The 24,991-nt window shown below is 31.0% G+C and overlaps 7 protein-coding genes across 7 annotated transcripts; 1 reads left to right on the forward strand and 6 right to left on the reverse strand.

Moving 5' to 3' along the window:
• Positions 1 to 283: 283 nt before the first annotated feature.
• On the reverse strand, positions 284 to 1,225 carry GO595_004181 (major facilitator superfamily transporter; the record flags this gene model as incomplete). The annotated part of the gene is made up of 1 exon (XM_067917284.1): positions 284 to 1,225. One exon carries the CDS (start codon positions 1,223 to 1,225, stop codon positions 284 to 286), a length of 942 nt encoding a protein of 313 aa, XP_067775719.1.
• A 2,226-nt stretch (positions 1,226 to 3,451) lies between these two features.
• GO595_004182 (uncharacterized protein) lies at positions 3,452 to 4,303 on the reverse strand (the record flags this gene model as incomplete). The annotated part of the gene is made up of 1 exon (XM_067917285.1): positions 3,452 to 4,303. The coding sequence occupies one exon, from the start codon at positions 4,301 to 4,303 to the stop codon at positions 3,452 to 3,454; it is 852 nt and encodes a 283-aa protein (XP_067775720.1).
• Positions 4,304 to 4,418: 115 nt separating this feature from the next.
• GO595_004183 (TIGR02452 family protein) lies at positions 4,419 to 5,303 on the forward strand (the record flags this gene model as incomplete). Its single annotated transcript, XM_067917286.1, has 1 exon — positions 4,419 to 5,303. One exon carries the CDS (start codon positions 4,419 to 4,421, stop codon positions 5,301 to 5,303), a length of 885 nt encoding a protein of 294 aa, XP_067775721.1.
• An 8,349-nt stretch (positions 5,304 to 13,652) lies between these two features.
• Positions 13,653 to 14,510, reverse strand: GO595_004184 (uncharacterized protein; the record flags this gene model as incomplete). The annotated part of the gene is made up of 1 exon (XM_067917287.1): positions 13,653 to 14,510. The coding sequence occupies one exon, from the start codon at positions 14,508 to 14,510 to the stop codon at positions 13,653 to 13,655; it is 858 nt and encodes a 285-aa protein (XP_067775722.1).
• Positions 14,511 to 14,620: 110 nt separating this feature from the next.
• GO595_004185 (Farnesyl pyrophosphate synthase) lies at positions 14,621 to 15,640 on the reverse strand (the record flags this gene model as incomplete). Its single annotated transcript, XM_067917288.1, has 1 exon — positions 14,621 to 15,640. The coding sequence occupies one exon, from the start codon at positions 15,638 to 15,640 to the stop codon at positions 14,621 to 14,623; it is 1,020 nt and encodes a 339-aa protein (XP_067775723.1).
• Positions 15,641 to 17,501: 1,861 nt separating this feature from the next.
• Positions 17,502 to 19,749, reverse strand: GO595_004186 (protein ZGRF1; the record flags this gene model as incomplete). Its single annotated transcript, XM_067917290.1, has 2 exons — positions 17,502 to 18,140; positions 18,265 to 19,749. The coding sequence occupies 2 exons, from the start codon at positions 19,747 to 19,749 to the stop codon at positions 17,502 to 17,504; spliced, it is 2,124 nt and encodes a 707-aa protein (XP_067775724.1).
• Positions 19,750 to 19,856: 107 nt separating this feature from the next.
• GO595_004187 (uncharacterized protein) lies at positions 19,857 to 20,351 on the reverse strand (the record flags this gene model as incomplete). The annotated part of the gene is made up of 1 exon (XM_067917291.1): positions 19,857 to 20,351. One exon carries the CDS (start codon positions 20,349 to 20,351, stop codon positions 19,857 to 19,859), a length of 495 nt encoding a protein of 164 aa, XP_067775725.1.
• Positions 20,352 to 24,991: the final 4,640 nt, after the last annotated feature.

Consider the following 24,991-nt stretch of genomic DNA (forward strand, 5'->3'; position numbering starts at 1 on the left):
TAATATTTTAAGGTTTATTACTTACATCATAATATGAAGGCAATTGTCAAAACTAACATTGAAATGGAATACGTTACAGTGGTCCTAAATTCCTATCTGTATGCTCTGTTTCTTCTGTTTCTGGATGTGGTGTGTTCGTTTCTGGTAATTGTGTCTGCGCTGGTGTTGATGATTCAATCGGTTACACTGACAGTGACTCTGCCAGCATGCCCCTGAAAAAAATAAGAAAATAATTTTAATCCATACATCACAACATTTATTTATGAAATTATTCTAAAAGTGATTAAGTATCATTTTGTTTCGTTTCAGGAACAATTAATCTCACAGCCAAGATTCCTGATAAAAAAGCGAAAACCGCACCAGTTGCAATTTGTAAATTATAATAATTGGGCCAAACTTCAGCCACGCCTGATCCAATCAAGACGTTTGCTACTTGTTGACCTATACAACCACAAGAATTGACGACGGCCATGTTTTTGCCCATATCTTTTTCAGGTACGCACATTGCAACTATTGCAAAAGGAATCGAATTAAAAGACATAAAAGAAATTCCTAATAAAGAAAACAAAGAAAAAAGTATCCATTTCATTTTGATAAAATTAAAAACGATTAAACAAATAACTTCAATGAATTGTGAAATCAAAAAGCAAATTTTGGCTCCAATTAAATCTACTATTTTCGGTTGGATGAAACCATAAAGTAATGAAACAGTATAAGTAGATGCTATTGTAAGCATACCAAAGTTAACTCCTTTCGTATAATCAATGTATGAACATTCAGATGTTTCTGTAGGACATCCATGAAAAATTGATCTACCAAAATAATCGGTGGTCTCTACAAGAAACATAAAGAACCCGCACCATGCTAAACTAAAACATGCTGCTGCTCTTAATACCTCAGTTGGAGCATGACGAAATGAGCGATAAATTTCAACAATCATTGACTTGTCACTTTTTGGGCCATTGTATTTTTCTTCTTGAGCACAAAAAAGAGTAACACCGACTGCAAATGTAACTGAAACCATCCCTATGATGAAAACAAGTTGTTCGTTGGTAAATTTGGTATATTTTGAAAGATCTAATCCTCCAACTAGATTAACAATGATAGCACCTAAACCATTCATGATAGTAGCTATTGTGTTCCCTACAATTTGTTGATGAGTTGGAACAGTATCTCCTACTAAAGAACGTGCTGGTCCTTGAAGAACATTTAAAGCTATATTCATTAAAACAAAAGCAAAAACAAAAACAGCTTGAGATAGGGAAGTTTCGTGTTTTGAGTTTATAAATTTTCCAATTTCTTCACAGAAAAATATTAGTAAAAATCCAATAAGAGTTCCAAGGCCTCCAGCAAAAATAAATGGCCTTCTTTTTCCCCACCGTGAATGCGATTGATCAGAATAAAATGCTATAATTGGTTGAACAATTAAATCTGTGATTGGGGCAGCCCACCAAATAATTGGTTTAATTCTATTTGAAAATCCAAGACGTCCCATTATTGGAGTGATTAATGAAAAGTTACATGAATATGCAAGTTGGTACCCTAATAAAGCAAATGTAATTCCTATGATTCTGATAATTGATAATTTTTCACGAGAATGTAAAGGAATCCATTCTCCACTTATTTTTGATATTAACGAAGTTGAATCAATCGAAAGCATGAAAAATTTTGTTTTTTTGGGAATTCCGACCCGCTGATAATTGAAACTGTTTTACAACACAATTGAGAAGACATATTCAAATTCAAAAACCATAAACGGGTTATTTTGAATACTTTTGAGAAGATTTATTCCATCGGATAAACGGATCAGCCGCAATTTTGTGTGGTTTTTTAAGAAAAATCTGGTTTATGTGAAGTGACGTTGAAATTGTTCCATCCGATTATCATATATATTAAATAAATATGGGAATTTATCTTTAAAAATATATTTTTATTACGATGATTTTTCTTCAAAATTTATATCCAAGAAAAATACTTTATACACAAAAATAATGGCTATTTGTTTTGGGATATTACTCGAAACATCTTCAATATGTCCAAACATAAATTTTATTTTTTCCTGATTTGTTAAGTTTTGTTTGCTTGAATCAGCATTTAAAATTCCAATTGTATTGGAATCATATGATAGTAAGAAATTAAATTAATATTAATTTCATATGTACTGAATGGCAAAATATCATATATTGTATTTGTCTCAAATAAGCCAGCGGACGTGGTAAAATAAGGATAATTGATAAAATTTTTACAAAATTTTGAAATTCCAAATATGCCAATTGTGTCATTTGTTTTCCACGAATTAATATCACTTAGAAGAAATGAATTCGAATCTATATTTAGCTGTGTTTCTAGTATATCACCCTTAGGCATTTGTTTGAAATTTCAAATCTTCAATTGTGATAGATGTTATGAATGGTATAACGACTCTAACCTGTAAATTAATATCAGCAAGTGCCTCAGGTAACTTTGTAACCTTCAATAGATTTAATTCTCGCAAATAAAAAAGATAATAACAACAAGAGCATTTGTAACGGTTATAATCAACTGAGTTACCATCAAATCGGTCATTTCGAACTCAAAAAGTGGAATCAGGCAAAACATTTTAGTGGCCGTTAAAATGGTCCAATTCCATGTAAACATTTTCGAGCTCTTTGATTATGGTTTGTACAAACAAATTATTCAATTCAAACAAATTTTATTTCTTTTTTTGTCTTTTCGTTTGTTCCCTTTTATGAACTGCCGATAGTCGAATTAGCGTATTTCTCCGACACTTTGTCTCCGCCGAATTTCCTTTCTCCTGTTTCACTTCCATTTTCTCGTCTCTCTTTATTAAGTTCACTGGTGGTATTGTTAACTTTGGCTGTGCAATGATTGATGGCAATTGCACATTTTGACTTTTACTTGAGTAACTATTGTATCTCTTTGTATTGTTTCTTCTTGGCGATGTAACAGCAGAAGTTTCATTTCTTTTTTCATTACTCAGTATCTTATTTTTCTGTTTTTCGAGATTTTCAATTCTTCTCATTATTGGTTGAACATTTTGGTCACGAGAACGTTTCAGAGTATGTAACTTCATTTCTTTCACCTCATTTAGGACTTCTGCTTCATGATCATATTGTTCATTTAAATGTTTGTTTGCGAGTTGGTAACCGTTATTCATCCTCTTAACGGCCTCTTCGGTTTCCACTTTTTCTGTTGACTCAATTAACTTTGACATTTGCTTCACTTCGTCAAACCGTTTGTTCTGAATGAGCATCTTCGTAACGTGCCGAAGGTTCAACAGTTTCGGTGATGGCTTACTGTACTGTTGGCGCTTCTTCGGCGAATCCCATTCCATGTCAAGTTCCTTCAGTGCCGTTTTCCGATTCATTTCAAGATCAGTCATATTCATTGAATGCTCTTTTTCAATGAGTTTCTCTTGATCGCTCCAACTATGTGTTAGTGTAGAAACGTACTAATTTAGGCGCTCATTCAGCTCAGATCGAGCCTCAAGAATTTTGCGGTTTATGGCGGTTATCTCACGCTTGAGTTCAGTTTGATGCACTGACGAGTCTTCCTTGAGGATGTCAATGCAGCTCTGGACGTAGCAGGCCTCGTCAAACAGGTTGTTGTCGATGGCAGCGTCAATGTATCCGCGGAGATCAGCGACAATGCTGGAAATGCTGCTTTGTGGAAGCCCGCAAATTTGCTTGCGCTGAAGCGCTTGGTATGTAAGAGATGTGTTTGGGTGGTACACAAGCGGCTTGAGACGAGGAGGAATGGGGTCCGCGACATTTGGATGTGAACGCTTTGTGGATTTGATCGGAATGTGTTTTTTGGTTTGCGCTTTTGGGGGAAGTGAATTAGTTTTATTGGGTTCGGGTTTTGGAGCTTGATGATGAGTTTCATTTGGAATTTGAGAATTATTTTCATTTTGATTTCGAAGATTAGTTTCATTTGGAATTTGAGAATTAGTTTCACTTGGAACCTGAGAATTATTTTCATTTTGATTTTGAGAATTATTTTCATTTTGATTTCGAAGATTAGTTTCATTTAGGTTTTGAGAATTATTTTCATTTTGATTTTGAAGATTACTTTCATTTGGAATTTGGTGACTAGTTTCACTTGGATTTTGAGGATTAGTTTCATTTAGGCTCTTAATATTAGTTTCGTTTGGATTTTGTAAGTTATCTTCGAACTTCGTTTCTTTGATATTTGGTTCTTCTTGGCCTGCTTGTTGTGAGGTATCCAAGCTAGGAGTGCTTGGCGCTTCATTGTATGAACTGTTTAGTTCTTCTTGTTCATCTGTAATTTGCTTTGGTTCCATCCCATTTCAGACTTATTCCAAAAGTGCCGGCAACCGCCGAAAAATCTGCATCAAAACACGATTACTTTCAACTGAAATGCGGCCATCGGCGCATTGAATTCGCCATCGTTTGTCAATGAGTTTCTACAGCACCAGCAACTTCGATCAGTTTGGTGAGAAGCCGGACTTCAAGTCGTATCCCCTTGTTGCGCTCAAGCAGGACGAGATCTGCAAAGCCGGGAAATACACCAACGAGAAAGGCGAAGAGAAGACAATTGAATTAGAGAAGTGTGTTACGAACACTGTTACGCTCGACTTGAAGCACAAGTTCAAGATACCGCGTAAGAAGAGCGGCGCCGGCGCAATGGAACTCCGCATATGCACCACCGTTGGCGCTGCATATCATCTTGTTGTGAATGAAGGAATCAAAGAGACAATTGTCCTCAACTTCGCAAACCCGGTTGAGCCTGGCGGCGGGTTCTATCGCGGCGCGTGGACGCAGGAGGAGTCGATCTGTCGATGCTCAGGGCTGTTCCCATCGATTGTCACGCAAACGGAGTTCTACACATACAACTTCGAGCACATGAACGAGGAGCTCTACACCGACTACTTGATCATCTCCCCGAACGTACCAGTGTTCCGCGATGATCTCCTTAAGTTTCTCGATGAGCCATTTTATATGTCCGTGATTACATCGCCAGCGCCAATTGCAATAAGATATAACACGGTACACCCAAATGACACGAAGACAGTCGGCAAAGTGCTGAAGGAAAGAATAAGAAAGATCATACAGGCATGCATCGAAGGAGGATATAAGGCGGTGGTGTTGGGCGCTTTCGGATGCGGTGCATTCGGTAACTCGCCAAAGGAAGTCGCGTCAATATTTAACCACTTCTTGGTGGAAAAGAAGATGAAGGACTACTTCGATAAAGTCGTCTTCGCAATATTCTCGCCAAGAAATAACCAAATAATCGATGACTTCGCAAACGAACTTCACTTGACGCCAATTGGTGGGCAATAAAATATTCGCTTCTTTATACTTTGTAATTATATTTTGAACAGTAATTAACGTTAAAAACATGTAACTTATTAAAACCATTAAACTTCTATTGTAACACATTTGTAATTACACATTTGCTATAATGGTTACAATGGTCTGTTTCCTGCCCTGTACATGTGCGGTCCAGACTCTAATATGTAATTATTTATTTGAAGTGTTTCAATCAAATGTTCGAACGACATAAACGAATTTTCGTAATGTATTAACTCTGCGATTTCTTTCATTTCGTTATCTCTTACAATTCCATTTTCTTTATAGTTTGCAATTCTCTTAAATTCATTCATAAAATTGGAAATTATTTCATTTTTCGAATTTCTTCGAACTTTTCTTGTGGAACTTTTCATTAATTTCTCCGATTGGCATTCGATAATTATTTCAGCGACTTCGTTTATATCTGATTCTTTAACATAATTACGTAATTCGACTCTTGCTCTACATTGAGAAAGATATTTAATTTTAGAGAAGTTTCCGATATCTTTTGAAACTTCTTTTAAATAATTCCGACATTTTTCATTCCAATGAATATTAATATATTGTTTTGAATATAATATATAATTCATTAATTCTTTATAATCAAAAGTATTTTGTGTTTCGCCTCTTAATCGATCAATTAAAGGTAAATGTGTATTATCCCATTTAGGAAAACCTTCGAATTTTTTCATCTTTTGTGATCTTTGTTTATTTGTATTAAATATTTCTTCTTGTATATCAATGATTAATGTGAACTTTTCTAATAAATTCGGATTTATTTTGTTCTTATTATCCGAAAATATTAACAACGCAAATGTTGTGTCGATTAAATGATTTATGTCAATAGTTTCGAATTTGTTTTCCATTACATCGAATATTAATTCTTGTGAAGAAATCAATTTTTCGATGTCACTAATGATTAATAAACCTAAATTTGATTGTGTTAATGCACCGCCTTTAATCCAATTCTTTTGTTTCTTAGTTTGAATTAATATTTCGGATGCTTCATCAATGTTTATATAATGTTTTATAAGTTTCGATATCGAATTTATAAGTTTCGGACAAAATTTTGTTATAAATATATGAATTGGTTCTTCTTCAGTAGAAAATAATAATAATAAAATCGCTGCTTTATTTAATGGTGATAAAAATGTATTTAATGAATTAACTAATTTTGGGAAAATATATTTATCTTTTGATATATTTGTTATGTCTTGAACATTTATTTGTGTAATGAATTTGTTATATATATTATTTAATTTTCGAATGTAATTTACTTTCATTGAGATCTTAAAAATTCGATCCAAATCTTCAGTAAAAACAATTCCTGTCACATCAATGATATGTCCAATTCGTATAGAATCAATTAGAACGCCATTTAATTCACATAAAAGTTGCGAATTATTACCAAATTCTTGAAGTACAAACCGTTGATATGTTTTTACTTTGGGATTTTTGTCAAGAACAGAAAATTGTGTCGATTTACAAAATGGACAATGATTTTGGTCAATTTCAAAATGAATTTTTTTTCCACATCTTTTGCAAATAACATCACTTTCAACAATTTGATAATCAATTAATGACACACTAATAACAATGCCTATAACCCTAACAATCGTATTAACATTTTCTGATTTCAATTTTTTAATGCGATTTAAATTGGGCCAATCATTGATTCCGACATGAAACAAAGTTCCTCCTGAAAGTTCTTTTCCTACATAAACCTTATGTGCGCACATTGAAAGCATTTGAAAAATTACATTTGGATTTGTTTCAAGAATATGTCTAAATCTAAATAAATAACTTCCTTCTGAGAAATCATTAATGGAAATCTCAATCATTTGATTCATTCTTTTTACTTGATTTGTTTGAAAGAAATTAATAAATGTTTGATACATATCATGGAATTCAGGCCCAAAGCATTATTGTATGCCTTCTAAATAGATTTTATAATTTGGGCATTCGTGCATCGAAATGAAATTAAAACATCAAAAAATCGCATCAAAGTCTTGTGAACGATAGGTATCGTAGCGGTTATAAATTGAAAAAAATCGGTTTATTATATGCGATAATTATTTAATAATTTTTATCAATTCAGTGATTTATTTGTCGCACTTTTCCGTAATTGACCGTTTAGTAGCAAAATGCTTTTGATCAATGAAAAGGAATTACCAGATATTCATGACGAACCATCTAATACTCTCGAAATAGATAATTCACAGAAAAAAGAAAACTTTCTTTGCGTTTTTGTATTCATTTTAATTTCATTTATTTCAATAATGTTTGGCGAATCTTTATTAAAAGTTCAAACAAATATTGCAGGACCTTACAAAGTCAAAACTGAGTCATTTGTTTTATTTGATTTAACATCTTTCTATCAATACTTAAAAATCTATACATTTTTTATTTCTAATAACACTGAACCCAATCAACATGCTACTGGAAACTTTCATGTCTCTTACAAAAATTCTCAAGGTAGCATTTCTATTGAAAATAATGTTAAATTTAATTCATTATCTTTTACTGACAATGTATCACAGCGTTTATTTGTTCATCAACAATACATTCACAAATATGACACTGCCAATATCAAATTTCGCTTTGAATCTGACACAATTTCATATGCCTCATTAACGTTTGAAGTTGAAAATCCATTAACACGAAAACTTATTTCAATTCTGCGTGTTATCTTTTACATATGTACCATATTTATCTTAATCTCATTACATCGTAGCATGAGCAAACATGAAAATCATCGAAACGAAACAATTTTAACATTTGCATTGTTAATCACATTAATTGTTTGCGAATTCCCATTTCATCTTATCCAATTATTTTATCCACATGAAAACTTGGCCACAATTGATAAATTTCTTCGACATTTTTTGAATTGTTTTTTCCGAATTTATATTTTACTTTTGTTTAAGATTAAGTCGAATTCGTTTTCATTTATGAATAATTATGTTGAATATTTTTTATTTTTCACATTGATTTTAGCCATTTTTATTAATAATGAGAACTTAGATGTGTTAATTGGAATGTTTTATTTGATATATTATGTCTTCCGAATTATAATTTATTATAAAAATTTGCTACAAGACGAAATTTCGGAATTTTTGATATATTCGGTTTTGTCATTAGTGTCGATAATTACTTTGCAAGTTGCATATTTGTTGCCTTTGTGGAATAACGCATCTAAGTATAATGTGACAGATGAAATAGTGCCTCTAATAGTGATAAATGCTTACGCACTAATCATCGCATATTTCCATTTCCCGAAAAATAATAACAAAATTAACTTCGATTTTTATGGTAAAATCTCAGACGAATCGGATGAAGCTGAATAAGAAATTGTTGTCGATTTTGATCATTATTAATAAAAAATAAATTTATTTTCATTGAAAATTCTTTGGGAATTAGTGATTGTAACAATTATATCTTGAGCGCACAATATTATGCCATCCCAAGACGTTTTAAGAAGGTTTCAACTCAAGGATAATACATTTATTCATTAAATTTAAATTATTTCTCAATATGATTTCAATCTTCAGATTTTATATGAAACTAGAAATACCAAAATCTTTTATGCCAGAATTGGTGGTTCTTTTCTTTGTGTAAACAGATCTTATGTCATCTTCTTTATACACAAAAATGCACTTCTTTTGTTTCTTTTCGTACTCAAAGCTCTTCAAATTTCATGCTTTTTTTATCAAATTTTTTTACTATTGCAACCTTCTTCTCTTATTTCTTTTGATAAATATATATATATTTTAAACTTAATTTTTAGATTTATTAAAAAACTAAACACAAAACACTTCCACTTTTATTTGTTTTCTTTTTTGGACAAATATTTTCCTATAATTATGATGACAGGTTTGTTTAAAGTCGGTAATTGTTTATACAGTTAATGTAAGTGTTTAAGAACTGTTTAAAGTCTGTGGAAGTGTTGCATTTTCTAATAAATCAATATTACCATTGGAAACAATTGAAAATATTTTTTTTTATTCCTGTTCTTCAAATCATTCGCAAATATAACAATCCTAGATTCTGTCTTCACAATCAATAATTATGCTTAATTAAGATTATTTTTTGGCAAAAATGTGGGTTCAAGTTTATTGAACAAGGTGCTTTTCTAATTGCAAAAGCCTTCAGCTTATATATTCCCTTTGATTATGAATTATTTTATTCTTTATTAATTTTAAGTGAATATGAACAAAAATACTCATAATAGATAAGAAATCAAGCTTTCAACTTGCATTCTCAGAATGAATTTTTGTAAATTATTTTGAGTTATCAAAATATATTACCATCTACTAATAGGTGAGTTTAAAATTTATGTGAAATTTATATATTTTCTGAAATAAAAAGGAAAAATGTATTTGAAGACCAAAACGACCGTTTATTGTCAGATGAATAAAACAAAAAATCTGAATACCAATTCCATAATTGGATCTTAATTTTGGTCGTTTTCTAAAATTAAGTTTGTTTGCATATCTTTATGAAATTTAATTTTTTAACATACTTTAATTCTACCTAAGTCATTATATATTATTATCGATAAACATACACACCTGATTAAGGCTTATGACCCTTTTATGGCAAATTACTTTCAACTTTATGAAATTTTAAGATATTATTAAATTTATTTCAATGCCAGTTTGTATTAAAAAAAGGCTTGAACTGTTTGAAGACAAGTATTCAGATAAAACCTATGCAAAATGATATTAAATTTTTTAAGTATTTGTTTTAAAAAATAATGTAAAATAATTGTTACTGCTTTGTTTCTGTCGAAATGTAAAGAAATGCATGAAACATTAATAAAACTTGGAATACAAGAAAGGATCTATCATCAAAAAACATGAAAATATTTTCCATAAAAATTTAAAATATATAAATTTCAAAAACAAAAATGTAACAACAAATCAACAGAACCATAACGATTATACTCATTATTTGTTCAACAATAACAAAATTTTTCAAATAACAAAAATTTATTTTTCTCATATAAAAAGATTTATCAAATAAGTTATGAATATTATCATTTATTTAGTCATTTGTTTATAGAACTATTTGATGTCTTTAAAATATGTTTCGAATTAATTTCTTCTTCTATATTTAAAAATCATTTTATTCATGTTTTAAAAAAAATTTCAATTTATTTTGATATTTATAAAGTGAATAAAGTAAAAATATTTTATTTTTTATTGAGGAATTTATATATTTTGTTAATTATATTTTGTTATATATTTAAATCAACAATTAACATTCGATATATTATTTCATTTTTAATTATATTTAATATTCTTTATCTTATTATTAAATATTAAAGTTATTTAATTTATATCAAAAATAACAAATTATCGAATACATTTACTAACATAAATACATTCATTAATTCAAACACATTTACCAGAGCAAAAAATAACTTTGATTCAAATACTTATGTTAATACATTTTCGATGAATTTTACTTTCGTTAATCCTTATACTTTAACTTATTTTTTATCGTTTATAAAAACTTTATCGATTTATTATTATTATACGTTCTTAAAATCTTATTCAATTACTTTTATTGAATCTGAAACTAAATATATTTATGTCTATTTTATATATTATAATTATACAATTGTATATTATCCAGAATATTTTACTTATTATTCGAATTTCTTTTATGTTTCTTGTGTCGAAGATGCAAAAACAATGATGATAATAATACATTAATTATCATTATAATTGTTATTGTTATTGTAATAATTATTGCATTTATAATGATAATAAAAATATTTATGATTAAATATCAAAATAAGAAGCGAAAACAAAATGAAGAAGAAATGAATGTTTCAGATGAAAATAATAATAAAATTAATGAAATAGATAATACATTTTCAGTTGGTATTAATAATTCAAATATTGAAGAAGATCCATTTTCAGACGATTTCAAAGAAGAAAAATTTATAAGTGAAATATAAATAAACATGTTTTAAGGACAAAATATTTTTATTTATTTATTAATTTAATAAATACAGCATTTTTGTTATTTGCGAATCTTATGTTTCATTCTATTATATATTATATGTTTATCATGGTAAATCCAATAAAAACATTAAAATTTTCATATAAGGTCGTTTTCTTCAAAATATTTAGCAAATCTTCAACGATAATCAGATTTAATTCGAAATGAAACATTTGGTGGACTTCAAATATCTCACAAATCCCATTTGATGATTGCAACCAATATCCTTGGTCAACGCACAAATACATTCACAAGATCAAATGCATTCACTAAATCTATTATATTTATTATCAAGCACATTTTTAGAAACAAAAACATTTCCCGAATCAGAAATATTTGTGCCAATAAAAGCTTATCTATATTCGGATACATTAATCAATTTTATCTATTTCACGCATGTTTTTGTAATTCTTTATTACTTACATTATATAATACATGTTACTATTATATATCTACAGAAATAATTCATTATGAATATACAATTGTTCAATATTCTATCTATAACTTTGATTATTCTTTGATAATGTTAATATTTTATCAAACTCACAACCAACTAAAAAAATTTCTACAAATGCATTAATAGGAATTATCTTTGGTTCAATTGTAGCAATTTTATTAATCATTGGAATAATAATTTTTATAGTTCCAAAAAGCAGGAAAATCCTGAACAAAGGTTCAGATAAAAATTCAGAATCTTCAGATAATCAAAAGCAAACTGGGCTCTTTGATGACAAATTTATTAATCTAATTAGACATGTTGAAGGTCAATGATTAATACATTAAACAAAATATATATACAAAAAATAAATTTTGAATAAAAAACGTAATTTCGATTTTACGTTATAATAATATTTGTTTTGATGTAAATTTTAATTTAATATTTCTTCTTCTGTGGAATATAACCAAATATATCGATGATTAGTGAGAAGGCTTTAATGAAAATTTGAGCATAATAATTTATACATCTAATTAAAAAGTGTTCACATTTGTTTCAACACCAATTCTCTGAGCTTATTTTAAAAAACAATAACGGGATTTTGTACCAGTTTTTACTAATCAGTTTGATATCATTCGAAATCAAATTGGTCATAAAGCCAATGGACTTTATAACCACATTATTTAATACATACAACAAAGTAAACGTTATATTCAAGATATCCAATATTTCCATTATTACGAGATCAGTAAATCAATTAAAAAACATCAATATATGGAATCCATGGATCTCTTATTCTCGTATGGTACATACAGAATTATAAATAATTTAAATTAACAAATGATAAAAATATAAAATTGATGAAACAGTTAGGGAATATAATTAAGACACAAAGCAATTTGAAAATTCACAAGTTTTAACAGTAGTTGTTTAAACACTGAGGGTGCATCCTTCTTCACTAATTAATAATTATTAAATTGTATTTCGAAAGTAAAACAGTAAGACATAATATGAGATTTTTATTTAAAATAATTACAATACATAAATAACGAAAAACAATTTAACTAATTAAGAAACAAAACATTTTGAAATGTGTGTATTCTTTTTGCCTGCCCTTAAAATTGCTTTATGAAATATCTCGTAAATACCTTCATTTAGAAGAGCAGAACATTCAACGTAGTCAAATGCACTAATTACTTTCGCTAGATTTATCGCCTCATCTTTGGAAACGCATTGGCCCTTGCGGAACAGATTTTCTTAGATCTGATTTTGTACCAATAAGAAGAATTTCAGGATTGATTATATATTTTGTGATATGACTATGCCACTTTTTGATATTTTCAAATGAGTATCTATCTTCAATTGAAAAACAAAGCATAACAACATCTGTACCATAATAAGATAATGTTCGTAAATATGCCCTAAAGCCGTCAGCATCACCAAGTGTGTCCCACGTAGTGTAATGGTATGATGTACCATTGATTTCAGTCGAGCAAACAAAATTGTCAAATATAGTGGGAACATAATCTTTAGGGAATTTACCATTAAGAAATGTAAACAACAAAGATGTTTTCCCTGAAAGGTTATCTCCTACAAAAACAAACTTAAAAGGATGAGATCCCTCTGTCATTGAGTAATTTTAACTTACTAAAAGAATCTTGAGACGAACGATAGAATTTTCAACACACCGATAGCGTTTTTCTGTGAAAGAACCGTTTTCGTCTTGTTTTTCCCTAACGGTCATTTTATCAAAAGTGACAAATCTTAATGAAATTTTTAAATATTTTTTTTAGTGCTTTATTTCTGTGATAATACCATTTATTTTTATCAGCTTATCCTCAAAAAGGAATAACTTTGTTTTTTCTTTTTTAAAAAATGATTGAAGGAATATTTTATTGATTCATATCATCATCTGATTTATTGTCATCTTTTTCTTTCTCTTCTTTTGGTTTATAGTTCCCTGAAAGAAAATCGTTGATCACTTGTTTCTGTTTTTGAATGATTTGATTTAATTCATCTATTTTTTCTTGATAGTCTTGTTTAAGTTTTTCGATTTTTTCTGTCTTTTTGTTGAGCTTTTCAGTCAATTCTTCTTTCTTTTTGTTCGCATCGTCAATTGCTTTTTGATGTGAAACTTTGTTCTGTTCGTTTTCTAGTATCGTTTGATCAACTCGGAGCTTTTCATTCTTTGATGAATATGCAAATGATTTATCTCGAAGTGATGCGTTAGTTTCTTGGATATCGCGGATGGATGAACGTAACTCCTGGATATTTTGATTCGAAGCTTTGTAAGTAGCATCCTTAAGAAGTTTGGAGGTGCTGTTTGATTGCTGTCGAGCTTCTTTTGCCTCTTGTGATAATCTTTGATTTTCACAATATGCAAGTTTGACTTCTTCTTCAAGTTCTTTGACAATGAAAGTTTTATCGTCTTGATAAGCTGCTTCAATTTCTTCTTTAAGAGAAGATAATGTATTTTCTGCTAACTCAACACTACGCTGAAGTTGTGGAACAGAATTGGAATGATTAGTAACAATTGGTGATTGACCTGATTGCTGTTCAAATGTTTTATTAATGGCATTTGTTTTGGCTGTAATTTTATCATTTAATCTATTTAATTGTGTTCTTAATTGACGAGTTTTAAGTAAAATCTGTTGAGTTTTAAGCTTAAGCTCATGTACATCAGAAGGTTTTATTTCATTGGCCTGATGTTGTGATAGATTTAAGCTTTTGGTTCTTTTTGTTGAGTTCATTTATCGAATGAAATAACGGATTTTTCTAGCAAAAATCGATTCATTGAAAACATTTTGTCAATTTTATTTTAATTGAAATTATTTTGTAAAGTTTACATAAATAATTTTACTTATTTGTTTCTTTTCATTAAAGAACCCAAAAGTTCCGATAATGTATTCTTTGGGAAAACAGGATCCAATTCTTTCAATTCTTTTGAAAGTTTTTCATATTCTTTGTCGGAATAATTTTCAAACAATTGTTTCAAACCTAAATCTTCATAAACCTTCATCACAGCTTCATACCTTTGATCTGGGTTCTCATAAACTTTCATTATTGCTTCCTTTTGTGACTCATTCCCAAGTTCATACGCTTTGCATGAAAACCATGTCACTTTTCTGTCAATTATGTCGGTTCCCTTTTTGCCGGTTGTGACTTCATCGCAATAAACGTCCAAATAATCGTCCTGTGACTGGAAGAAATAACCAATGTCGAGCATGAATTGTGTAAACGACTTATCATTATACTTACCTTTTGGAAGTTTTTGTGAAGCAATCATTGATACAGAAATAGGAAGCCAAAATGTGTAATAAGCGGTTTTGTTTTCAACAATGATTTTGTAGCAATCAAGAGTAAATGACTCGGCTTTTGAGTCATATGTTTGCCCTATGGTTGTGATTGTACTGATGTATCTAAAAATAGATATAATTTCATCAACTGTTTCATCATCAAGAAACCTTTCACGGAGATAGTTGATAAGAACAAATACAAGGTTCTCAACAAGAAGCGCATCATTTGTAGCGGAATTTCCGATACCATCAAGTAAATACCAGCATTTCTGTCCTCTGCGTGTTTCGCTTTGATCCATGAGATCGTCTGCTACAAGATATGCCGCTTGGAGTAATTCAATTGACCAGCCAAGAATGTATCCAACTTGAGCAAAATTATCACTTGGAGAAAATCCGGTTAGCTCAAGATAAGTTGAAGCTGCAAGAGTTCCGCGAACATTTTTTCCACCTTTGAGTGAATAATTAACTAATTTATTTACATGCTCAAGAACAAAGTCAACTGTACGTGGTCTGAGATATTCATTGATAATTTCAATAATTTTTGGAAAGTAGTCTTGAAAGGCAGAAAGTATATTTCCCTTCATTTGCAACCTTTAATAAGTCTAATTTTAGATGGATAATAAACGGTCATCTGACTTATCTTGTGGAGCACGTTAATTTATACCACTTTTATTAATGTAAAGTTTACGGTAACGGTTTTACACGACCGTTTATATCAACCAAAATGGAAAATGATGCAATATACAATTCAAATGGTACATCAACAACAGAATTTGAACCAAAAAGGCCAGAAACTGGATTTCAGATATTTTGTAACAAGCGAAGAAATGAAATACAAAACATGAACTCAAACATTTCATCAACAGAAATAATAAAAATTTTAAACGAAGAATGGAAATCACTTCCTCCAGAAGATAAAGTTGTTTTTGATATTCAAGCTCGACAAAGCATTGATGAATTTAAACATAATTCCAATTATCCCATCAAAAAAAGCGTCAAAGCCAGAAAAGTTACTGTCTCTAATGAAGGTGATGACGAGAAAAAGTGGATAAAAATTGAAATGATTCCAAATATACCAATTACAAAGAAAAACTCACGTCTGATGTGGCTTGGAGCACGCTCTTTGGCTCAAGAGTTTCTCAGCAACCAAGACAATTATGATATATTGGCCAACTGGATTAGAAACTCAAAAATGATTTCATCTTCAACAATTACAACAATTTCCCCACCAAACTACCAATACAACCAAACTGAAATGGATGGGGCAATTTAAGATTTGTAAATTAACATATATACGATGTTTTATATATTTTTATTTTATCAATTGATTGATTATTAACAGGACTAACACACGAAGATTTATGTAGTAGATTTTTAATTTTAATTTTTTAGTAAACTCATTTAAGGTAGTGTCCTCGTATTTATAGAACGTTGATGAGGAAATCGTTGTCTGAAGCCAGAAAATGGTTGTAAAAAATCAGATGTAATCCGATCAAAAATCAAACAAAATATCGGAATAGGCGATATATTCAATTTCTTTCAAAACTAAACGGTTGATTATTGACACAGTAATCCGTTCGAAATTATTATAAATTAATATCGTATATTACTTATACGGTTGACAATAATACCTTGAATTAAACGTAATTGTGGAATGTATATAAAATTATTTTCTATAACAATGAAATTAATTTTGTTAAAGACTTGGAATAATGATGCATGATAATAATTTTAAAAATTTAAAATTATTATTGCTAAACATAATTTTTTTGGTAGAAAATCTGATAAAAAATTAAGGTTGTTTAGCAATTAAACTTCAGGCGCTGGGTCTGAATTTTTGTTTTTGTTCCTTAAGACGACAATTGTGACTACTACAATCACCGCAATTAATGCACAAACTGCGGTGAGAATTACGCCATTCGAGGAATTGCTTGCTTTAGATTGTTTTTCGCCTTACGACAGCATACAATTATAGACAAGAAATGGTTTTATCTGTAATGCATTATGAATCATCACGTTGAATTCAGAACAATTTGATAAAGTTTTGCAAATTAATTTAATCGAATGTTTCACAAAGGAGACATCAAATTACTAAGCAAATTAACTCTTTTGCAATGATTCAAAGATATAATTAATATTTGAGAAAGTTTTGCAAATTAATTTAATCGAATGTTTCACAAAGGAGACATCAAATTACTAAGCAAATTAACTCTTTTGCAATGATTCAAAGATATGTGCATGCGGAAGTAAGTTGGTGGGCGACTCAGCTCCACTTCTGCCGCCGATTCCAAAAACGCAGTCAAAGTTTTACTGAATTCGCATTTGCGTTCGTTCGTAATTCGAAAGTATTTATACACTTTGTGCACAGCGAATTTAAACATTGCAACGGAAATGTTCTTTATTACATCCACGCGGAGGGTGCGGCGCGTCTCTGATTCTCTTTCCTCAGAACGGCCTCCAGCCCGTGTCCGGCGCGTTCTCGAGCGCGATTCTTTTGTTGGGCGCCCTGCACGCCCTTGCGAACAGAGTGTTCCACAGCTCTGATTCGATCAGCGGCCTTACGTTCGACACGACGAACAAATGTCTTCGCGCGCGCGACACAGCGACGTTTACTCTTTCGGGCGAGTCCACAAACGCCGTCTTCTTTGTCTTCGCTGTTGTTATGATAACAACTTCTCTTTCGTCGCCTTGGAACGCGTCCACGGTCGACACGTCAACAATTGTTCTCTTTCGCTGTCCGTCCACAGTCAGACCTTCGCAGATGAGTTCCACCTGCGCCTTGTAGAACGCGATCACGCCAATGTCTCTCGCACTGATGCCAGCGTCGACCAAATACTTCACAAGGTTCACCACTGTGATTGCCTCCGCTGCGTTGCAGATGCTTCCTCCTCGGTATTGCTCAGCTCCGCATTTCACATCAAACAAACACATCGTCGGAAGGGTTTCCAGAACTGGCCTCCGGTCATCTTCGGTGACGCCGTTTTTTGACCATTCCCTTATAAAACAAACAGCTGCATATGTCAGCGATTGACGGGTGACATCTGTATTGTGTCTGCAGCATAACAGGCGGAAACCGTTTGGAGACTCGCGAGAAAAGTGGCCGCCCGTAACCGTTCGGCGCACTTTTGCTTAACGTCGGCGGCAGTTGTAGGGGGTCCCCGGCGCAGATCAGCCGTTTACAGCCGAAGGAAATTGGGAGCAACGATACGGGCTCCGTTTGCTGCGAACACTCGTCCAAAATGACAAAAGAAAACTTTTTGTTCGACATAACGCTGAAGGACGTCGCAGCGCAAGTGGCACCTACAACTCTGACGCTGTCTATCTTGGATTTCTTTTGGTTATATTCATTTTGCGCGTTTTCTAATGCGCGTTGCACCACACTCCGCTCACTGTTATCAGTCTCCGAAATTATCAAATGCAGTTCGCTAATCGCTTCGTCGTTGCCGTGGCCGGTTACATACGGAAGAAGATTCTTTTTGATTTTTTTGACTGAGCCGACACGTGTAAAGTCCTCAAATTCGTATTCGATTAAATTGTTCAATATGTTATCGACTGCGACGTTTGTTGACGAGGCTATGAGCACTTGGTCATCGAGGTGAAGCAGCTTTAGTATCCGGTCTATGAATATTATTATGATGGAAAGTAACTTACTTTTACCTGCGCCAAAGATTCCGTGAATTAATAACAGCGGCGTCGCAGTGTTTGGATGGAAAAAGTCAATCACTTTCATTAACGAAAGTTTTTGATATTCATTCAAATGATACTCGTTACTAATTTCTTCGGCAATATTTCGGATTTCTTCAATTTGTTTATCATTAAGAAGAAAATCATTTGTTACTACATTTTGTTGATTGTTATTAAGTAATACAGGTAAAATTGGTAAACTACTCTCATCTAAACTAAATAATTTGGAAATGGATAACTTCTCTGATTGGACATTAAATAAACGAATTGATGTGACTTTAATTTGCATCGGTAATTCAATTAAACGATTATTAAAAAAAGGTGTTATTTCTAAACGGTTTCTCTGGGATACCCCATACGACTCCGATACAACAAATATGGGGGAAATGTGATCTGAGAAAATCACCCACAAATCATCTTTTGAGTACTCTACATTGTCAAGTTTGTCGTCGGAAAAGTACAGCGTGTAAACGTTGTTCTTTCTGATTAATGTTGACTCGTGATAACTAATGTTACGCACATGCATAAAGTTGATGACTGTCGCAATGGACCTGACATCTCTCCTTGATGGCGTGATTATGTCCGGTTGAATTGGTTGATAAAAATTACACTGTTTACACTTGTAATAATAATTCCCTTTTTTGTCAACGTTAAATGCTGCAGGACCATGCGCTTTACAACGAGGCGCTTTGTTGGATGCAGAAAATAACGCTGCAACATACATCTTATACACTTCATTGATTTTGTAATTTAACTCATATGAAATCCCATCTAAAAAAGCGGTTTTGTAATCGTCGAGGCATTCAAATTCAAATGGAACCGTCGGAACTTTGGGAGCAAGTTTCCCGCCCCAGCTGATCGCAATGATGTTGTCTTTCGTTTGGTTGACGTCAGTTGACTCATAGCCAGTCGTCCTTTGTGGAGACTTAAAGTCAGTGTTCGGATCAACGGGGAAATCTTCGTATGAAAGGCTTTCGTCAGGGCGTTTTCGTTTGGTACCGTCTTGCATGCTTTCCTTTATCGAGCTGAGATTGGTTTCATGCGTAAGTGTGATTTCGTTGATTGACTTGGTGACTTTAAATTGATCAAGTGGCGAAGGATTGTCTGAATAGAAGTTTAAAATCTCATCAAATGTCCGCGGTTTAACAAGAATTGTCTTGGGTGGTTCTTCTGGAACAGTATTACTGGTTGACTTGACTTTATTGGACTTGGTTGTACTTGGACATTAAGATGTGGGACATGGGTTCTCTCTGGGCTTTGTTTTTCTGGTGAATTTCTGGTTTGATGAAGAGGAATAGATCGAGGAGCTACAAATCTGTTAGCACCTGCTGTTCGAATTGGGCGAACTAATGTCCTTGGAGGTGGTGGAGGTGGTTCTTCCTTTTTTTCTTCGGTTGAACCTGAATCGTATGAGTCAATATTAACTATAAGTTTTCCGACTCGAAGATCTTCACCAACTGGAGGAACTCCTTCTTCTGATTTATAAATAGAATTTTCGACGATTGTTCCTTCTAAATCTCTGATTTCAAATCTATAACGATTTTGAAATTCTTTTGAATGTTTAATTATTGCTATACCATCATCCCACTTCTTCCTCTTTTGTGTTAGCATTTTTGTAAAGCAAACCTTTGCATGGAGTTCTTCTCCCATTTACCCAGCAAAAGTGAAGTTCTCTCGAGCTATAGCATCAAGGTTCAAGCCGTCGCAATTGAATGCATAATAATCGTAGAGCTACTTCACTCTCTTTGATAAGGCACTTTTCCTTATATTGAAAACAGCATACAACTTTTTCACATTATTTTGATCGTTTATTTTCTCGTTAATTTTAAAAAAAAAAACATGAAAAAACTTTATTTTTACAATCCCTTACTTATCAAAAAGACTGAATATAGTATACCTTTGTCTATTAAGATTAAACATGATCCTAATGAAGAAATTGATAAAAATACAACTTATCATGAAGCAAGTTTAAGATGCTTCCACTTGCTAACATAGGTGTATGTATATAGAAATGTCCACATAAATATTTCTGTGGGTTTTGTCCACATAAATTTTTGTTTCCATTACAAAATTCTAATATAAGCCTGAGATTTATACCACCATACGAGAAATTCCCATGAAGTTCAAAAAAAGGTTTAGAAACATCCTCTTTCCTTTAATAGCTTATACTTCAATGTTATATTAATACTTGAAATCATTATTCGCGTAAATTGAGGTAGGTATATAATGCGGTCGGGACGATCCCAAGGACCCTAGGGATGATAATAAAACATAATAATTTCTCCGATTTTTTATTTTGTACACAAACAATTAATAGAATTTTTTGATAATTCCATTCGAATTTCAATCCCAATTACTGAAAATAAGCAACCACCGTTAAATCAAAATGTTCATTATTTAGAAATAGTTTTAAGTTATGAATTGTAATGTAAATTTGGACGATGGTATGAATCATACATCTATGAGTCATGAAATGATGAAATTAATCGTACATTATTGAATAATGTAATGGTTAAAAACCAACATAAAAACGAAACAACACAGACCGCATTCGATTTAAAGCCAGATCATTTTCAAGGACACTTAAATTATAATAAACAAATAAATTATGTTTATTTATTTTCTTTTTCATAACGTGATACATATATTTCACTATTTTGTCTTAAAGCTGAAAATGGGATTGGTTTCTTAAATATAATTGTATTTGTAAATGATACTTTTTTATGTTTCCCTATATCTTTTAGATTTGTAATTTCAGGAATATTCAACCTATTTTTGCTGTGATAGGTTACTATAACCTTATGTTTATAATTCGACATTTATAAAAAATGATTTAAATTTTATTAAATAACAATGAATTTTTTGGAACTAAACTATGACAAATGGGATGCAGGCGTCCTTAAAAAACGCCTGGGATTCGGCATAGTGTAGTTTCAAATATTCAAAACAATATATATATATATAATATTTCATTATGACTTTTGACCAACTAGTGCATTTGCTACACCATCTATAACAGGTGAGAATTTATCTGCTATTTTAATTTCTTTTGCAATAGCACCTGCATGTCCAGGTTAATTTTCAATTCCAAATATCTTACCTACTGTATTTACAACAGGTTTGGCTACTTTATTCCAAACATTACCTATAAATCTTCCAACTAATATAATAATTTGATCTCTGATTCAAGCACCTGTATTTTTAAATCCATTTTTAATTTTGTTCCATAAATTCCAAGCGATAAATAATAATAAAAATTAATTATTAATTTTATTTATTGATAAAATATGGGATGTATCTTATCATTCGCTTCATTACCTATATTTTTAAACGATGGGATTATTTTATCACCGATTTCGAATATTTTATCCACAGGTAACTTTTTAAGAAATTTTATTTTATTAATGTCTTCTATATGTTGTTTAGCAAATTCATAACCTTTCACAATATTAGGACTAATTTTTGTGAATCCTTCTTTCACTTTATTAAGTAAAGATCCTATTTTCTTTATTCCGTTTTTAATTTTATTCCAAACATTTCAGCCCATTTAAAAATTATGAAAAAAATATTATCATTTTATCAATGTATGATAATAATACGCAATTCAATGATGAACAATATGATCAAATTAATGTTGGAGTTTATTTTGATCGTCTTATAGATTTAATTGCTAAAAATGACCGTACTCTTTTTTTTATTATAAGAACTGAAAATTGTAATGATCAAAATGCTCCTTTTAATCAATCTCAAGAAACTAGATTAATAATTACTCATGGTGATCATATGATTTCACAAATAATTGAAGGTTTTATTTATTTTAAAATTAGAATAACTATACAATTATCAAAAGCTATTAATTCTAGTAATTTACAAGATCCTGAGAATTTAGCTAAAATGAAGCTTGATCAAAAACGATATCCCACCTAATTGAATGGATACTGTTTATAATTAATCGTTCCATGGAATCTGAGTTTAAGATGATGAGTCAATGTATGATTTAGAGGCGCCTAGAAGTGATACAGCTAATTTCACAGGGAAAAAATAACTTCGAGATCGAGAGAGAAACAGGTCATTGCAGAAAATTTGTTCGAATGGTTAGCAATGAATTATTGAATAATTCTGTTTTACACCAAAATTCTCATATTGGAAGACCTTCCATCATTTACTCGGAATTAACGGATAAGGTCAACAATATGACTATTAATAACAGGAGAATGGGAACCTGAACGATAGCTGATCTGTTATCAGAAGAAAATAAAATTAGTTATGGCACAGTGTACAAAGTAAGAAAGAGCCTTGGGTTTAATTATTTGCCGCCAAAGGAAACGTTCTTGCTTACCAATGATCAAAAACAAAAGCGAATAAGTTTTTCTCAATATCACATTCAACAAAATACAAACTGGAAAAATGTTTTATTTGTTGATAGATCCTGTTTTTACTTAGACAACAACCATCGCTGGTTGTGGAGAAGAAGAGGCGAAATCTGTTCGGATGTTTTTCGGAAAAAAACTAAATTCACCCCAAAGGTTATGATCTTTGGTGGAATAAGTTCAAATTATAAACACCACTTATTGCAATCAGAGGGAACATTGATTCTGAAGTATACATTCACGAATGCATCGAACGTTCTGACTTGATACGAGGAATGAATAACGTATATGATGAAGGATGGGGGACCCTACTCCAAGATGGAGCAAGTTCACACACAAGCAAAAAAGAATGGAATATTTGAAAAGTCGATGCAATGTTCTTGAGAACTGGCCAACAAATTATCCTGACTTGAATGTCATAGAGAACTTGTGGTCAATACTAAAGAAAAGAGTGGCAGAGTTACAGCCCCAATTTATTGATGAATTGATTAATGCTATATTCGAGGTTTGGAATTCAATTGATGAAAACTTGATTAAGAACCTTGTCGATTCGATGCCAAACAGGCTGAACAATATAATTATACGCCAAGGAGAGCCCAACGGATACTAAGAGTCTGCAATTCATATATTCATATATGTGACATGATCGTAAGTAAACATTTCAAATAAGTGTTAAAAAAAGAAGTACCACTACCTATTCAATATTCTTATGATTTGATTTAAAATGGTGGGTTATCGTTTTTGATCAAGCTTTATTTACAGGTTTTAAGAGAACTAATCAATTATTAGATTAATTACAAATTATGTCTAATAATATTCCTACTGGTTATCAACAAAATGAATGTTGTCGTGAAGGTTATTGTTATTCTACAATTAAACCTTATGCTGAAAAGAAAACTAGGAAATATACACATTCTTTATATGAAAATCTTTCAGAATATTCTCGATCTGTTTGTGATACTTATGTTGATTTAAATACAATTGCAGATGGAAATAAACATGATATCGAATTTGAAATGAAATTTTTATTTGAAGATATATTAGCTTTACAAGCATTTGATTTATATCCAAATGATTTAGTTGGTGATATTGAATTAGAATTTTATGTTGAACAAAATGATTTAGTTTGGTGTCAAGTAGATCTGATAATGATTAAAAATCAAATATTGTAGAAAATTCAATTTAACGCAATCAAAGTTTTCATCATCATTCAAGTGATATAACACACTAAATTTTTTGTTTTCATATGGAAAAGCTTATACAAAATTTATAAGTGGTTCTTTGAATTCTTTAATTAAATTCGTGAAAAAAAATTGCCAAAAAAATTCAATTTTTTGTTCTTCGCTCTGAAAAAGCAAATTTTAGAAATGATCATTGAATATTGAGGGGATTTGTCAGGCTTGTTCGTCGATCTTTTCTGAATAATTTGGCATTTTACTAAAAAATATGAACAATGATCAACAAAGCCAAAAATCTTATGTTTGAAACATCCAAAAATCAATGATGTCATTCTTGTTTATACAATTTAATATTGGTTTTCATTATATTTGTCGAACTTACTTTGTAATTTTTATGAAAATATTTTATTCACTTCATATTTATTTATATTTATTTATATCTTATCTGATTTCTAAATTAATTTTAATTTCAATGATTTCTTTATTTTTCAACCTATCATTAAGTGATCAATTAATTAATGGTATACTATATTTAGATAGTTATGAAAACAGCTATCCTACCTATAATAATAATCCTTCAATGAGAGTGTAAATGGTTTAGTTATTAATAGTGGAGGAATCACAACAATCACTGCACATTATAGTTCCCTCAGATGTAACTAACATACTGGATTATGCATTTTCTAATAACACTTATTTGGAA

The sequence above is a fragment of the Histomonas meleagridis genome (assembly GCF_020186115.1).
Source record: "Histomonas meleagridis strain 2922-C6/04-10x chromosome Unknown contig_25, whole genome shotgun sequence".
In the NCBI taxonomy this organism is placed as follows: Eukaryota; Parabasalia; order Tritrichomonadida; family Dientamoebidae; genus Histomonas; species Histomonas meleagridis.